The following is an 18573-nucleotide window of genomic DNA, read 5'->3' on the forward strand; positions in this document are numbered from 1 at the left end:
TTGAGGGTGAGAGTCTGTTCTAATTTCTCGGCATTTACCCTTCAATGAATTGCTGAAAGTGATGAAGAAGAAAGGAATCTGTTCCAGTTGAAAATAAACTCTGCTTCCATTATTCCTCTTTGCTGTGCTGCATCTGCCACTCAAAATCTTCCAGTTAAGCTGGCAAGTAACTCTCCCTCTTATATTCCTCCAAAAAGTCCAAACTGTCTGTTGCTGGTAAATATTAACTTTCTTCTGTTTGTCAAAACGGGAGTAGAAAATAACACAATCCCCTTTTCTTTACTCAATACATGTGCTCACTGGGCATGTGCTCAGAACTGATTTTCTGGGCACCATTAGAAATTCTCCTAAGCTTCTGCATTACCAGCAGAAGAGCCAGCGTGGTGTAGTGGTTAGAGTGCTGGACTAGGACCGGGGAGACCTGAGTTCAAATCCCCATTCAGCCATGATACCCTCTGGGTGACTCTAGGCCAATCACTTCTCTCTCAGCCTAACCTACTTCACAGGGTTGTTGTGAGGAGAACCCTATGTAGTACACCACTCTGGGCTCCTTGGAGGAAGAGCGGGATATAAATGTAAAAATAAATAACTATAAATAAATTACCTTATTCTGTGACAGAATTATGGTTTATGCTCTTATTATAGGAACCAAAGTTAGAGATGCCCCTTCAGTTCGGTTTTTGGAAACTATACTCAGTACACTACCTTGATAATGAACCACCTAAAATCTAGTAATGTTTATCCTGCTGGCAGTAGTGATTTTGAAGGTCACTTTTCACAGATATTTGTGTTTCAGCTATCTGCAGTATTGAGTTTGTGCTCCCAATGAGATTACTTTTGAGTATAGTTTCATCTCTTAAAATTAAGCCATCGGGCTGGGTCAATGTCTGGGCAAAAGAGAATCTCCATGTAGGCTGTTCTGAATGCCTTAGAAAAACAGTAGGATGCAAAATGTAATCACTGCATAATTCTGATGAGATGAAACTTTGAACAAGCTTTCAAAAAAAAACACACAAAAAAACCCTTGTAGTGTGTGTTTGCCTTGCTGATCCTTAAACTGAGAGGTGGAACTTGCTCGATAGCTAACATGTGATTTATGATACATGATTATTATGATAAGCCCATTGTTAGGAAAAGACTTTGAACAGTATTGCTGGGCTGCTGAAGCAGACAAAATAGAGAATCAGCCTAACACAATGTTTCCTATAGCCCTTTGGTCCTGTGACCTCACCATGACGCCTCAGTGAGATTAGTTTTGTTAGATAACATGCAAGATTTGGTGCTTAAAAAAAACTGAGTTTGCAGGCTGAACATCAGACAATTGCAACAGGAGCAACTAGGACCAATCACTGCACATGACACACTACAAGAAAGAAGAGCTGTATGATTATTAAATGTACAAGAGGAATTTTTATATGCATTTAAGAGAGTAGAAACAAACACTCTATGTGACAGTCAACCCATTAGGCTCTCTAGATTATGCCACCTTATACTATTGAACTCAACTTCAGAAGTGACAGTGTATACGTGGGGTGGCCTGTTGTTTGTTTTTAAGTCTGTTTCGGAAGATGGCACATTAAACAGCCCTCTAGTATCCCACATTGAAGGGTCAGCTTCTTGTGTTAACCAGAGCCATGTTGCCCACTGTAAAAGTGGACTTAAGTGTACTTCACTTTAGACTAATGGTCATTCAGAAATTTTACAACACAGAGGGAAAGGGGTGCATTGGGAGGTGGAAAATAGAAGAAGAAAAACTACCAATACATGCTGGTACTGAGGGAAGAGGTTTGGAGAGGTAACTATCTAGAGAGCAAGCAAGAATACTGAGCAAGGACTTCCTTTGTAAGACAAAATATGTTGGAATGCATTGCTCCCTTGGAATGTCTTTTTATGAAAAGGTTGGGTTCTTCACACTTATTTTTAATATCTATCTATCTATCTATCTATCTATCTATCTATCTATCTATCTATCTATCTATCTATCTATCTATCTATCTATCTATCTCCCTCTTTCTTTGTATTATTTACATCCGGAACTAGTTCGTGTTGCATCGATAAAGAAATAAGCTGGTGTGTGTGGAAGCACATGCTGTAATAAAAGCCACAGTCCAGCTCTATGGATGCTTTTTCAAAAGTCAGCCTCATGGAGTTTAGTCTTTGTGCATAGGATTGCAACTTTAATCTTTAAGGACTGGTCTGTATCATTTTGTTACAACAGACATTCTAGAGATGTTTTTCTGGAACTGTATTAGCTCATTATTCTGATTAATTCTAGCTTTTGTTGTGCCTCATCCAAATTTTGATAAGGTGACTTTTTAAGCTGATAAAATACAAAATTTCTGAACTGTGAGGTCAAAAGGCTTAAAAAGCCCACGCAAAATTCAAGAGATCAGACCACTAGCCTGGATTTCAGCTGCACTTCATCCATCAAAACACCACATAACAGCAGCTGAAATCCAGTCTAGTAGTCTGATCTCTTGAATTTTTTTGGTGCCAGCAAATGACACACCATTGGTCATCTCCTCCTATAGCTATTGGATAGTGCAAACATTATAGGGGTTGGCAAGCATCCCCCACACCACCCTATACAAGCATTCAGTCTAAACCAATTGACAATGGCTGCATTTGCATGTAATGCGGAACCAGAATTGCAGGGCTAGAGGTTTCTTTACTCCAGTCCTGTTCTCCAATGATCCACAGTTGCGCTCCACAGACTCCAATTTGAACCCTTGGTTTGTAGTGAGTTTTGCTGCTCATAACTGGGGTTTTAGTGCTATATCCAAATGCAGCACTAGAGACTGCATTCAGTCAGACAAGTTGAGGGAGGAACCTCCTCCCTTTTTCCGGGCGTGATTGGCTGTGTGGCCTGTCTTTCAGGCAAGAAGGAAGCCCCCACAGCCAATTCCCCCTCCTCTCTGTAGTCTCCATGACTGCAGAGAACCCACTCTCCATTTTGTCCAAATCCGGAGAGCAGGTGTGGGGGAGAACCATAGGTCCATTGGGCCCGCAGTTCTGTGTTACATGCAAATGCTGCCAGTGTTATCTGCCTGGCCTGATCCATAACATTAACCAGTTTGCAGCATGGAGATGTTTTTGAGGAGAACTTCCTTTAGTAGCTGCATCTGTGCAAAGGCTTCACACCAGGATAGGAAACTTTAAAAACAGGGACACATTACTGAACTATAGTGCCGGATTCATGTGACCTGTATTTGGTTATCTTCATTAGAAAACTAATCTCACTTTGCGTGTGTGTACATAATTAACGCTTTTTGTAGAAAACTTTATATCATTATATAGAATTATAGAAAAAACTGTTTGCCCCAGTTTCATGCATAAGAAATGGAAAAATGTGTTCTAGTTGTAAGAAATATATTCCATATAGTAATGCCCCATCTCTCTTTTATTTCAAATTGAAGATGTAAATACTCATATTGGTGCTCTATGTCTGACTGTATATGCTCCATAACTGGTGTTACTGATAATTGGCATCAAATTTTAACATGGAACTTGGTCAAATGAGAGCCGCTGTGGTGAATTGGTTAGAGTGTTGGACTCAAACTAGGGAGACCCACGTTCAAATTCCGCCCCACATCACAGCCATGAAACTCACTGGGAAGTCTTGGACCATTCACAATCTCTTGACCTAAGCTACCTTGCAGGGTTGTTGTGAGAATAAAAGCAGGACATGTACATTGTTCCAAGATTAGGAAATAGGAAGCTGCCGTAATACCGAGTCAGACCACAGGTCCATCTCACTCGGTATTGTCTACACAGACTGGCAGCAGCTTCTCCAAGGTTGCAGGTAGGAATCTCTCTCAGCTCTATCTTGGAGATGCCAGGGAGGGAACTTGGAACCTGTTGCTCTTCCCAGAGTGGCTCCATCCCCTGAGGGGAATATCTTCCAGTGCTCACACTTCTAGTCTCCCATTCATATGCAACCAGGGCAGACCCTGCTTAGCTAAGGGGACAAATAATGCTTGCTACCACAAGACCAGCTCTCCTCTTATGATTCTTGGAAGAATAGTGGGATATAAATGTAATCATAATGGGTACTGCGGATCACTGTTTGGCAGAGGGGCCTCTGAGAATACAGGAGCTGGTGATCCTTGAGCTACTAATGGACAAAGTTGTTCATCAAGAGCAGGGTTTTCATTGCTTGAAAGCATGTAAGGAACCCACAGTTGCTCTTGTAACTGCTGCTCCTAATACCCTCCTGTCCTAGTGGGCAATGGCCCAAATAAACTACCAGCTCTGCCTTGCAGAATGAAGCTTTCTTCCTAATATCAGGAAGAGAACAAGGCAAATTCAGCAGCTGATGATCTCATCTACTATAATCCTGACAACAGTGGGAGGTGGAGGAGGAAAAGAGCAATGACCTAGGCGTCACTAATGCCACTGCCCCTTGCAACACCAGTCACGGAGAATGTTTTTTCCTGGGTAAGTTGCAAGTTGCAGCAGTAAGAACTGTTTGTGCTTCATGTGTGTCTCAGCACTATCAGCATCAAGGGGAGCTTGTACCATGGCCTGTATCTGCAGGTGTCTTCTCTTAATGCTTCTGGGCTTGAACTGGCCAAGTCTGGGCAGCCTCACTGTGCAAGCAGCTCGGGTCAGGAAGCACTATATTGTGGCTCAGGTCACTAACTGGAACTACAGTGCCCAGCCTGCGGAGCAATCCAGGTAACAAAATCTGGGGGGCCAGGGGAGGATTTAAGGTTACATGGCCTTCTTGGCTGATGATGATTGATTACTAATTCACTGAATGTATATACCACCTTTCACCCAAAAGGACTTCAAAGTCCTTACAGCACTGACAGAGCAGATACGGGCCTTTTCTGTTGCCGCCCTGAGACTCTGGAATGCGCTCCCTGCTGATAGAAGAGCTTCCCCATCTCTGACAACTTTTAGCAAGTCTCTAAAGACACATTTTTTTTCACCCAAGCTTTTTAACTAGATTGATGGTTTTACATTGTTTTAAGATTTTAATTTCTGTTTTAATGTGTTGAATGTTGCTGTAAACCGCCCAGAGATGGAAGTTTGGGGTGGTGTGCAAATATAACAAATAAATGCAATAATCAAACAAACAGAATCAGTACAAATAATGCCAAAAGCAGCCATACATGTGGAGGATAGAAAAAATGGCCATCAACCAAGATCAATGGGAGTCTTACATTGTTCCAATAAGAGATGGACTATGACTTTAATCACAGTTTGACAATTTGACAACTTTATGCTAGTGTTATTTTCTGAATGATTCTTATCTTCATATGTATTTTATTGGCGTTTACCATTTCCTGTTGTTTCACTTTTTCCCTTGAAGCACCATTCAGTTGAGTCGCACAGGGTTCCTTCTTCCTGATTACTACTTTTGTAGGGGGGAGCATTTTCACACATGCAACTTGCAGCAACAGCTCAATCTATAAGATGTCTCTCTGCTCTGTTCTTTGAGTTTGCGGTTTTGTTTTGTTTAATATTGTATGGTCCTCTCAGTGTCCCTGCCAATGGGTGTTTGCTAGTGTCTCCCTTGCATTTCTTTTTAGACTGTGAACCCCTTTGTGACAGGGAACCATCTTCTCTTTCCTTTTGCTAAACAAATCACTCTGAGGACTTATTTGATGGGAAGTGGTATATGAGTGTTGGACAGCATCCAAACCTTTAGTGCAGCAAAATCCATCAGCGTGTAGGCCTTGTGCAAGTGGAATTCTCATTCTGTGAATGTAAGGAACTTCTGCCAATGAAGCACTGCTCCACTAAAGGTATCCACACTAAATAGTATTAGTGTGCTACCCAAACTCAATAGTAATAAATTGTTTTATTACTCTTTTAAATTTTGTGATTTGGTTGTTCCTTTATATCCTGCTTTGGGAGTTTACACTGGATGACAGTAGGAAACCCTTTTCAATACAGAAAGTGGTACTGCTTGAAGGGAAAAGGGATACCACTTCCCTTGGTATACATTCATGCTTCTTTTCATTCAGGCTTCTCCCATACGCAAACTGTTGCCAAAACTTCTCGTTTTGTTTTTCAATCTGCCTGCAACATTTACTCTTCACTCTTTGTATTAACTTCTGAAATCACATCCAATGTCCTGGTCACCTTGCACCCAGGCAACTACAAGCTCCTTGCTGGGGATTAACCACTCTTCAGTTGATTTCTCTGCTACACTCATCTCTTCTACACTCGTGTTTTGCTCACATTGCTATTACCATGTCATCCTGGACTGTCCCTGGATTGATACCACATTATCTTGAAGGTTCTAGTCCTCATTGCCTTTTCACCTTTCTTTGTCCCCTCCACCCCGCCCATCCAATCATACTCATCCTGTATGCACTTCCTTTGTTTCACCACATTTCTGTCTCCATTCCTCTTCCGTGCTACGATGTTGCAAAAGTTACCAACTTTTTCTCTGGCAGGACTGTTGTACCTGTAATGCTGTATGGCAGGTAATAATCCACAAGGCAGCAATGATCCCATCAGAGCATATTTGTTGCCTTGGAGCACTTGTAGGTTATGCTCTTTCCTGGAGAAGAGCTACTACCTTCTCCATGGATTAAGTACTGCAGTGCATCAAGGTACATGAGCTGTTCTTGAAGACACCTTGGATGCCAAAAGAGCCACTCTACCACTGCTATACAAAGAGCCCTTTCTCACAACCAATGAGAAAGGGCCACCTGGTTTGCGGGGAGGAAGCCCGAAAGCACTTACTTCCCCACAGCTGATCATTCCGACATCCCTGGGCGGGGGGATCGCCCGCTCAGATGAGCACTGGCTGCTCCTGGCAACTCCAGGAGTTGCCAGAGTCAGGGTGCCATAATGGGTGCCAGAATGCCTCGCGCCCCAGAGCTCCAATAATGCACCACATGGGTGTGTGGTGCATTATGGGGATTCCCCCTCCTCTCTCCTCCTGAGTATGCCAGCCGTGGCTGCTACACGATCAAGGAAACAGGGTTAGGAGAGCGCTCGCTCCATTTTCAAGGGAGGCTTCAGAGACAGGTTTGCCGCCATAATGCCCTGGGATCGGCCCGATCCCAGTAGTTCACATGTGCGCACAAAATCACGCTGGGCTCCCTTAGCCCGGTTTTGCACACGCATGTGAATAGCCTCAAAGTGACTTGGGGTTCAGCAGCAGCTGATCCAGAGATGCTGCTGGCTCCCACCACTGCTTTCTTGGAAATGTCTTACCCATCAGGCCTGGGTAAAACAAGATCTTTTATATCCAAGGGCTCAGGGGACTTCTCACCTGGGCAGATGGTATTAACAACTCTAAGAACAGGGTTCCAGATTGCAAAGGATGGGGGTCATATTGTCTACTGCTGAAACAGTTCTAAACCCCACTCCCCACTGAATAGCTAGGCTGCTCCAAACTTCAAGACTCTAGAAGTAGAAAGGCTAAGGCTGCAATCCGATTACCTGGGTGAAAGCTCCATGGAATGTTTCTTAATAAACATGCACAGGATTGTGCTGCCCAACCTTGAATGCCCAGAATCACATTCTGGGCTATTCTTACATGCCTATCTATGGGAGTACTCCACACCCTGCTCTCTCCACATTGAGGGAGCAGTATTACAGCCATGGACTCACACTCAGTATTGGGTTCTTCCCCCCAGATCCTGAGGGTCATTTTCATTTTAAAGCAAGGAACAAGTTTTTCACCCATTGGTTTTTGGAACAAAATTTGATAGCTTTTTGGTAGCTTTTTCTAAAGACTCAGGAATTCCAGAGGGTCTCAGTAAGGCTTCTAGGGCAAATTGTTTGTTTGTTTGTTTGTTTGTTTGTCTGCACTTTTATATCGCCCCTCCTGATTTGGCCCAGGGCAGTTTATAAACAAAACAAAAACAATCAAAATCAGTCAACAACAAAAACAAAAATCCTGAAATACCATAAAACAATCAGTTAAAAAACAATTAAAAAACCCTTTAAAAACCAATATGTATGTATGTATGTATGTATTTTTCTTTATTGTTAGATTTATATACTGCCTTTCATTAAAACAATCACAAGACGGTTTACAAAAGTTAAAACACATGATAAAAATGATAGTTAAAAATATAAAAACAATCTGATATTACAATATATAATATACAAATACAAAAAACTATACATGGATAGTTTACATTAGTACATAGTACATTAAAAAACCCCTTGCAACGATTTAAAAATCCTGGAAGGCTTGTTTGATCTATCTTGTTTTGTTCCCTATCTTTTGCTATCTTGTTAGCAAAAGATATCAAATTAGCAAAACAAGTTAGCAAAACAAATATCTATCTTGTTTTGCTCCCATGGCATAAATCTGGGATGGAATACTGGAAATTCTACAAAATAAATATAGGAATACCCCAAAATGTGCAACTGTACTTAACTTGCATAAATAATCTTCTCCCCATATATATGAAAGTTTTATTTTATATGAAAGTTTCATTTTATATGAAAGTTCTGAGTCTTTTCTGTTTTAGATTACCACATTCAGACCCTCCTTTTCAGAAAATTGTCTACAGAGAGTATGAAGCAGATTTCACAACTGAAAAACCAACAAATGTTTTATCAGGTAAGCAGGAGCATTATTTTCAGAGGCTGATCATGTTTTTCCAGTGTAATCTTCCTGTGCTTATGAATACACATTTGAACAGCTTTAAACTGGCACATGTATTATTCTCTGATCCCATTTTTCACACAAAAATTGACTCCCAAAGCCGCTCACAGTAATCAAATATTAAATATCCAGTACAGTTGACCGGGATGTGCAAATAAGGCTTAGGTTCTGCCCTCGGGCTTATACACTCAAAGAAAAGACACACACTCAAAGATAAAACATACAAGAGAAGGGGGATGAAGAGAAAAGGCAAAGATAGAGGAGAGAGATCACGTTGACAAGGCCAGAAGTGGTGAGTCATTAACAGGCGTTTATATCTGGTTGGGGCGAGGCTATTTTCCCCTTGATTATTATTTTTTCTTTGTTTCTGGGGAGAGGAGGCACAGTCTCTCATTGGCCTTTGATTGGTGAGGAAGACCAGTATGTTATTTTCCTTGCTTTTATAATCCCAGGACAACTGCCAACGACGTAGAGCTCTTTCTGGCTGGCAGGCAGGAATGTGATGATCAGAAAATAATCTGCGTAATAATGCTATATGACCTGAAACATGACTGGCCAAAATATGCTTTTGAGTTGAACTCAAAAACACCTCAACACTTTTGAGCTGAAAGTGTCAACTCAGTGCACGGCAGCTGTGAAAAAGGCAAATTCCATGCTAGGGATCATTAGGAAGGGGACTGAAAATAAAAATGCTAATATTATAATGCCCTTATAAAAATCTATGGTGTGGCCATATTTGTAGTACTACATACAGTTCTTAAGAAGGACATTGTAGAACTGGAAATGGTGCAGAAGAGGGCAACCAAGATGATCAAGGGACTGGAACACCTTCCCTATGAGGCAAGGCTACAGCAGCATCTGGGGCTTTTTAGTTTGGAAAAGAGGCAGCAATGGAGAGGCCTGATAGAATGTATGAAATTATGCATGGAGTAGAGCGTGGGCAGAGATAAATTTTTCTCCCTATTTCAAAACACAGCAGCACATAATTAACCTATGGAGTTCTCTGCCATGGGATGTGGTGATGGCCACTAGCTTGGATGGCTTTAAAATAAGCTTGGACAAATTCATGGAGGACAGATCTATCCATGGCTACTAGTTGGCTATAAGCAACCTTCAGCCTCAGAGGCAAGATGCCTCTAAATACCGGTTGCAGTGTAGCAATAGCAGGAGACAGGGCATGCCCTCACCTCTTGCCTGTGGGCTTCTCAGAGGCACCTGGTAGGCCACTGTGGGAAACAGGATGCTGGCCTAGATAGGCCTTGGGCCTGATCCAGCAGGGCTGTTCTTATGTTTGTATGCTATGGATGCATATTGCTGTTCTGCCTCAAAATCTATGCATCCCCTTTCGAAGGCTGTTTTGTGTATTGCCAAACAAAATTGAACCATGGCTTCCTTCTTTCACTTCCACATTGTTCCAGAATTTCCTGTATATGCAGTTTCCCTTAAATTGTACAGTGTTAAGACTCATGAGTGCTGAGCAGTGAGTGGGTGTGGTATTTTCTAACTCACCTCATTCTGCTGAAAAGTTCAAGAATTAGTATGTGAAGAGGTCGTGGGAATGAGATCGTGTGCTTTGCAAATCACCTCCCATTAAGATGACTGAAATGAGAACATTTCATACAATATGATTTACAGGGACGTGCCAAGACTCTTAGCAAGTTTCAAACTATGTAGAACAAAAGCATGTAGAGAAGGTGGCCTTGTGGTCTCAGGCTGTACCCTGGCCTGGTCCAGTCTTGGGCATTTTGGGGCCCACACTGCAAAATCAGGTGGGGGGCGGGGGCTATATACATGCAGTCCTTGATCATCAGGAAGTCTGTGGTGTGTAAAAGAAAATGACATGCTGTTGCAGAAGCAATGGCCTGCAGATATTGCAGCACTCATTTGAGTATTCAGATGGCTACTTAGTATATATAGAGGTTAACCCAATGCAACAGCTAGGCGGCAGTTGCTTTTCTTCTCTAAATATAAGAGTGTCACCACTTTAAAATGTGCCTCTTTGCTAAATTAACAAGGTTAGCTGGCAGAGCTGATCTCACTTCCCACAAAAGTCTTAGACAGATGTGCTCACAGACAGAGTACTGTGAGCCATCTTTGAAAGCACAACATTTCTGATCTCTGTTTGGTATAGGAGTGGTGTAAATGAATATCTACCAGCTTTATATATGCCCACTAAGTTCATCCAGATGTGCCCAATGCCCATCAAAAGGTGTGATATTGTATTGGGAATGATAAATTGGGCTTCAGTCTTACTGACTAAAGCCCAACTTCCATCCAACTACAGCTCTAGATTAAAATATTGGGCTGAAGTTGGCAGAGGTTTTGATGAGTCACCTGAACCCTCTCAGAATGTATTAATTGATTGAACAGGGTCTCTGTCTCATCCCCACTTGGTGTGTGTGTGTGCGATATAATAGTTAAAGTGTTTGCTTGGCTGTGTAAGGCACTCAATAAAATAAATATTTACATGTCTTAAGGAATGGTGGTGTATATTAATAGCCCCAGTGTATTCACTTGTGTACATTTGCATGTCTGCCCCTCTTTGTCTTCTGTACCTGTGTTTATTTAAATCCTAGCCTCAGTCAGGAGACAAATATGATTTGTCGAGAAGTGCCATTTTATATGTTGTTGTTGTTTTTAAATTAGGTCTTCTGGGACCAACATTACGTGCTGAAGTAGGAGATACACTAGTAGTTCATTTTAAGAACCTGGCAAACAAACCACTGAGCATTCACCCACAAGGCATAGAATACAACAAACAGTCAGAAGGTAAGTGCTGCCAACATGTTTTAGATACACTGCGGTCACTTTTTACATCAGATTTAAAGGCGGAGCCATCTATGACACTAACAATGTTTGTTTGTTGGTGTTCATTTCTGAGTCTGGAATTCAGGTGTAATACTAATATAGTCTAGATGGTATGTTCAGTTATTAAATGGTACTTGCTTGTTTTCTATGCTGCATTAAGATTCTAGACATGAGACATACACATACTTCCAATCCTGTACAACTTCGGAGCAAACAAAACAGATTCAATCACTGTTTACTGATGTGTCCCCTGACTGACTTCTTATGTTCAATTTGATCTTGTGGAATAATTCTGTGGCACCACAATCAGGCCTGCTCAACTCCGGCCCCCCAGCTGTTTTTGACTACAACTCCCATAATCTCCAGCCACAGTGTCCAACAGGCAGGGATTATGGAGTTGTAGGCCAACATCTGCAGAAGGGCCAGAATTGAGCAGCCCTACACTACATGAGAGCCAGTGTGGTGTAGTGGTTAGAGTGCTGGTTGAGGACCGGGGAGACCCGAGTTCAAATCCCCATTCAGCCATGATACCCTCTGGGTAACTCTGGGCCAATCACTTCTCTCTCAGCCTAATCTACTTCACAGGGTTGTTGTGAGGAGAAACTCAAGTATGTAGTACACCGCTCTGGGCTCCTTGGAGGAAGAGGGGGATATAAATGTAATAATAATAATAATAATAATAATAAAATAATAATAATGCTTCCAGAGTATGGGCCTTGCATAGCAATACCAGGGGATAGCAGAATAGAAGAAAAAGAAATAGAAAAAAATCACAAAATACAAAGATCTACAAATTGAAATTGAAAGGCTGTGGCAGAAAAAGACCAAAATAATCCCAGTGGTAATTGGCGCCCTGGGTGCAGTTCCAAAAGACCTTGAAGAGCACCTCAACACCATAGGGGCCACAGAAATCACCATCAGCCAATTACAAAAAGCAACTTTACTGGGAAAAAGCCTATATTTTGTGACAATATCTATAATAACCAACAGTATTGATGATAAAATTCAGCCATCCCAGGTCCTTGGGAAGGACTCAATGTCTGGATAAAACAAACCAGTCAATAACACCTGTCTGACTGTGTAAACAAGAAATAATAATGCTTCCAGGGTATGGGCCTTGATGTGGAAGGGAGCCTCATTTTCAGTTGGCTAGGTCCATAGAGGCTAGTATTCGCAGTGAAAGTGGAAGTGTATTTCGGAATCTGATCACTTCATTGTAAGCACTACTAGAGGATCACCCCAGCATCATTCAACCCAATTTCAAACCTTTGGGAATAACACTGTGACTCTGATGACATGACCTATGTTCACAGTGAAGTGAGTGCTCACAATGAAGTGCTTAGATCATCACTTTGACATCGACTCAGTACTCGCAACAAGCTCTGTAAACAGCCCACTTCCTGACAAGCCTGTGAATCACCCCTTAGTCCAGTGACCTTCACTATTTTTCAAGCAGGGGCCACTTTGGCAAAAAAACTAAAACAAAAACCTACCACCAAAAAATAACACAGCCAATATGAGAGCCATTTCTCATGGTGCTGACTTCTGCATAGTACTGCATTTTTCTCAGTGCTAGGATTGTCTTAAGAGAGACAAAGTCTTCTCTTAAGAGCTCTATGGGGAATGCTATGGGCAGGGACCTCACATTTTGAGAGGCCTTTGAATACCAAAACATGACTAAATTTAAAGTTTCCCATAATTAGTTGAAAAATAAAGAAGAAAGGAAACAGACTCTAAAACAAATACCATTGTTCTAAGACAAAAATCTACTACTACTACACCACATATTTATATACCATTTTCCAATGAAAGTTTTCAAAGTGGTTTATACAGAAAAATAAACATAAATAAAATGGTTCCCTGTCCCCAAAGGGCTCGCAATCTTAAAAACAAAAACATGTGGTAGATACCAGCAACAGCCACTGGAGGGATGCTGTGCTGGGGTTGGGTGGGGCCAGGGGCTCTCCCCTTGCTAAATATAAGAGAATCACCACTTGAAAAAGGTGCCTCTTTGCTCAGAGAGCAGGGTGCACTACAGGACCACGTTTTTACAGTCTGCAAGGTTATTAACTGGGAATGGGCGTTCTGAACATATGAACAGATGCTGTTCAGATGCTGAACAGACCCTGATGCAGGGGGTGGGGCTAGGGGGCCATGGTGGCGGGCTGTACCCGGGCCACCACTGGCCTCCCTCTGCGCCTGGGGCTTTTAAAGCCCTTTAACTCACATCTCCTCCAGAACGGAGTGGGTGCATTCACATATTGGCCAGATTTACCCCAAATTCCCTGCGAGTTATCGGGGAGCAGTTCACACACAATTCGGGTTTTTCACTGCATATTAGAGTGTATCCTGATTTATATCTGGGGTAAAACAATCCAGTTTATGTTTTGGTTTTTTGGGACAACTTCGAGTTCACGGTAAAGCCTCCCCATAAACCCGTGGTAAAGCCTGCTGTGTTTAATGAAATAAGCCTTGATTACAGAAAAGTAAATGCAGACTGGGTTCAAGTCTCCTGCTGCTTTTTGCCTGTCTGTTGGCTTCCAGTCTAGGACACTGAACTAAAACTGGAACTAAGCTAGAACCTGACCTGCATCAAGGAATGGATACCCTAAAAACACAACACACCCATATACTGATTCTCTTTTTAAGGTATGAGCAAATAGAAAAGAAAATTCATACCTGTAGCTTACCACGGGGTAGCTGAGAAGCCTTTGGCACAACCCCTTACACCCTAATAATGTTCTACTGTAAAAAAAAGCTTAAGTAACCAAAGTAATAACATATTCTTCCTGTGTTTATTTCTGCCACCATGTCCCACCCCTTTCTCTATTGTCATTAGGTGCTAAGCCTCTCAGGCCTGTCCTCTCGTTCTTTGTGAAGTTGTAGTGCACCACTCAGAAGTTTGTGGAATATAGGCCTGGAATATAGGCCTGTGTCTGATTTCATTTTTATATTAAGAGATGAAATCACACCTGAACTCTGGGTGAAATGCCTGCTCGGCCTCTGGGTGAGACATTCCAGCACTGCATTGTGAAACTGGATACTTAAGATAACACAAAGGCTGGGCTTGAGCTAATCAATATGCTAAAATGTAACTCACTATCAGATAATGTCTGTGGAAGAAATCTATGCTAATCATTATCAATGATTGGCTCTGCCATGCCCCAAGGGGGATTACTCAGTTGCTGTCTATAGAAATTCCATCCTGGGAGAACACCTGTAGATTTAGTCTTTCCACTAACACTTGCTTCCCCCCTCTCCCTTCCTGAGTGCACAGATTTCAGAAGATGAGATTCAGAATTCTCTGAACTGGCCAATATCCTGAGTGATTAAAAGACATTGTCCTGAAAGTAACAGCTTTGTCACCCCTTCTGGGGAACCCAGGAAAAGATGAGATTTGTATAGATCAAAGAGAAAATACACTATAAAGAATGGGGCTTTTTGAGACAGAGAGTTCAGCAATCTTTGCCTACAGCAATGCTGCTCACACGCTTGCCCAGGGTTGGCTGCCCAGCCGTGGGGCTAAGCAGGAACTCTGCCCGTGCTCAGAGGCTATGACTCTCACTGCGCAGTGAGAAGTCAAGGCTCCCCAGCCATGGAGCTCTCAGCTATGACCTGAAGTAACTGCACAACTCCTGTCTCCGCCAGCGCCTCACTGCTTCAGCTGAAGTGTTCCGTCTCTCTCCAGCCTCGGATTCTGGTAATATGCTACAAGCCTTGGGAATTCCCTTCATCTTTTTCCCCACTCCCTTCTCTTTCCCCCCTTTCTTCTACTAATCACCCCAAAAACCATGTCAGCCCTCAGCCTTCCTTCTCCCTCCCCGTCTTTTCTGCCTGTATCTAAAACTGTACTAGGCTCTAGGAAGATTTAAGTGCAAACACATATTTAGTTAGGAACACTGGGTGGAATATTGGTGATGGCTAGAATGTTCCATTTAAATACTGTTGCTAATATTAATAGAGTATTCTGCTTTCTGCTTTGCTAGATTGTTGCTAAGCCTTTTATATTCAATAAAGCCCATTGAATCCTGTTTGAGTGGTTTGCATCTCCTTTCTTCCTTGTGCCCAGATCCAGCATGGGTCACCATATAAAAGAACTTGAAGCCAGACCTGATTTTGTATACTAGCTAATGAGCATATTTGGTATACCAATCGGGCCTGGTCTGCAACAAAGTGCCATGTCCATGAATGGTACTATATAAATGAATACCTGTAATAACAACACAGCTTCAGCATAATGGGCGTATTGGTGTGGGGGTGGGCGGGCAGGGGGTGTATATCAGAGTTCCCTGTAAGGCATGTGCATGTGTTTGCTCTGACACGTTTTTCAATGTCCACTCTTAATTTTAGATCCTGCTCAGGTTGAATCTAGAAGGCCCCACTCTGAATGCAGGTGCACACACACACACACACACACTGCTTTGATACTGCCACCCAGAACAAAACTAATTCCTCACACAGATGAAAACAATAGAGAGAACACTGCTGTATACTAGGGATGTGCAAGCTAGTCTGAGTTCAAACCGGTTCGCCATCAAACCAGGCCTGTTCTAAGGCTTGCCCTTAAACCCAACAGGACCTGGTTCCATTTAGTTCAACTTTGAACCGAACACACTGGGCCAGCTCAGGGATTCTAATTGCGGAGGTGGGAGGGATTTTTTTTAATAACTCACTGCTGGGTCCGTGTCATAATGCTGGCCTCTGGGGGGTGCTGCCTTGGCCGGGAGTATCAGAAGCTTCCCCCTCCCCTCACCAGCCTCCCCCCCAGGCACACACATGGCAAATGTGTGCGCCCGGCGGCCTTCAAAATGGCCACCACAAGCAGGCAGAGGGCCAGGAAGGCCCATAAACTGATTGAACTGGCCAGAAAAAGGACTGGGGGGAGGCTGGAGGGGGGAGGGGGAACCTTCTGAGACTCCCCCCAGCCACGGCAGCACCCCCAGAGGCCAGCATTATGACCTGGAGGGGAGTCTTTTAAAAAAAAAAAAAATCTCAGTTAGAACCCCAAACCAGCTTGAACATGAGCCAAACAGGGGTTCTAGTTCAGGATGCTGAAACCAAACATACCTGGTCCGGTTTGTGTCATGTCCAGACTCGAACTAAACTGGGCAAACTGGTTTTGTGTTCACCCGTATTGTATATGTGTGTGCATTATTTATTATGTGTTTATTCTTAAAGTGTTCTGCCTCATCTCTGCTCCTCTGTCTGCTGTAAGATCTTTCCCTTAAGGCAGGCCTGCTCAACTTAGGCCCTCCAGCTGTTTTTGGACTACAACTCCCATAATTCCCAGCGACAGTGGCCAATAGCCAAGGATTATGGGAGTTGTAGGCCAACATCTGCAGAAGGGCTGAAGTTGAGCAGCCCTGCCTTAAGGGATGGGGCCATAGCTCCATGATAGAGCAGCTGCTTGCGTGCAGAAGTCCCAGGTTCAATCCCTGGTGTCTCCAAGTAAGGCTTGGAGAGGCTCCTGCCTGAAACCTTGGAAAGCCACAGCCAGTCAGTGTAGACAATACTGAGCTAGATGGACCAGTGGTCTGACTTGGTATAAGGCAGCTTCTGATGTTCCTATCATTCGTATGTGGAGTTTGTGTATGAATAATATTACAAATCCTCATTGTTTCTCTCCTTTGACTTCTACCAATGAAGGTTCCTCATATTCTGACAGGACATCACCTATAGAAAGACTGGATGATGCTGTGCCTTCAGGCCAGGAGTACACATACATGTGGGAGATCACGGCAGAAAGTGGACCTAAAAAGGCAGATCCTCCCTGTCTCACCTATGCCTACTACTCACATGTAAACATGGTGCAGGACTTTAATTCTGGCCTTATTGGTGCCTTGCTCATTTGTAAAGAAGGTAATTAAATACTTAAGTAAATGTAACTACAAGATGTCCTTGTTCCTATCACAGTTGTGACTGTCTCTAAGCAGGGTTGTCAAGAATGACTGAGACTGTCCCTACAGATTTTCTTCCATTTTCCCAATATTTTTCATAATATCAAGCTATTAAACTCTCCAGGATTGTTTCCAACAGTTACCTGGAGGCTGATATCAGTTCCTGGAGACATCAGGCCAGTTCTGGGGGACTGGCAAAACTATCTGTAAGTCCAGCCTTCCATCCTGTTTGTTCATTTTTATTCGCAGCAGCTCCTTGATTTTTTGACAGAGTGGGCCCTTTTGAATAGAATATAACATATCTCCTAGCAGATCGCAGAATCTCCAAATTACAAATATTATTAAGAATATTTATACACTGCTTTTCAAGAAAAAAAGGTTTTTACATGGATTTGTACTGTTTTTAATATTTGAATGTAATATTTGTACTGCTTGTATTTGTTTAATAGATTTTAGGATTGGTTTTAAATTTGTTGTGAACTGCCCCGGGATTACTTTTAATGAAAGGTGGTATAATAATCTAACAAATAAATAAGCAAAAAGCAAGCTCTGTTAGTTCTACTTACAATTTGCTTTTTTTCCTTCTAGGAAGCTTAAATGAAGATGGGACACAGAAATCATTTGACAGAGAATATGTGTTGATGTTTGCTGTGTTTGATGAAAGCAAAAGCTGGCAAAAAGTGAACTCCCTCATGTACACAATTAATGGTTACGCTAATGGAACGCTGCCAGGTACTGCACAATCTTGTGCAATTTATATACTGAGTACCAATTTCTGTGGTTATAGAGAAGCAGGGAAAGTAGAGATGATTGACTTCTATCTCTGCTTTCCCTGTTTCTGCTGTCATGTGCAACACTGGATTTGTTGTACATCTCCCTGAATGGTCATCTAGAATTCAGATCTCAGCATAGAGGAGATACACAACTCCCTGCTTTGTACATTACAGCAGAAGCAGAGAAAGCAGAAACGAGGGATGTGCAATTCAATTCACACGTAAATCAGGGGTGATTCACAGAGTCAAGTGGATGAAGGGGCTGACTTGAGGTTGAATCAAATCAGCCCCAATTCAGTGCAAATCAATTCACACAATTTGAGTGACCATTTTAGCGGGCTTGTTCCCTTTGCTGATTGGTTTTCTGGCACTGGCTTCTGATTGGCTTGAGATCTCCTTGCTTCTTGGCTTGTAAACATACATATTAAGTGTTGACATGGGAAACTGTGCCCCTACTGGCTGAGGGAAGGGAGAAGGGAGTAGGGATGTGTGAACCAGTTTGAATCAG

General features: G+C 42.5%; 1 protein-coding gene across 2 annotated transcripts in view; it reads left to right on the forward strand.

Moving 5' to 3' along the window:
• The first annotated feature begins 4446 nt into the window (after positions 1 to 4446).
• Positions 4447 to 18573, forward strand: part of F5 (coagulation factor V) — a 70537-nt gene continuing 56410 nt past the window's right edge. Inside the window, exons 1-5 of one of the 2 annotated variants that reach the window (XM_053310928.1) lie at positions 4447 to 4677; positions 8451 to 8542; positions 11234 to 11356; positions 17042 to 17254; positions 17881 to 18024. In XM_053310928.1, the coding sequence (XP_053166903.1) occupies positions 4478 to 4677; positions 8451 to 8542; positions 11234 to 11356; positions 17042 to 17254; positions 17881 to 18024 (772 nt within the window). In that variant the 5' untranslated portion in view covers positions 4447 to 4477. Of the gene's footprint in view, positions 4678 to 8450; positions 8543 to 11233; positions 11357 to 16400; positions 16471 to 17041; positions 17255 to 17880; positions 18025 to 18573 lie in introns of those variants that run through there. The other variant, XM_053310929.1, reaches the window with a different exon arrangement.

The sequence above is a fragment of the Hemicordylus capensis genome, chromosome 3 (genome assembly GCF_027244095.1).
Source record: "Hemicordylus capensis ecotype Gifberg chromosome 3, rHemCap1.1.pri, whole genome shotgun sequence".
Taxonomy (NCBI): Eukaryota; Metazoa; Chordata; class Lepidosauria; order Squamata; family Cordylidae; genus Hemicordylus; species Hemicordylus capensis.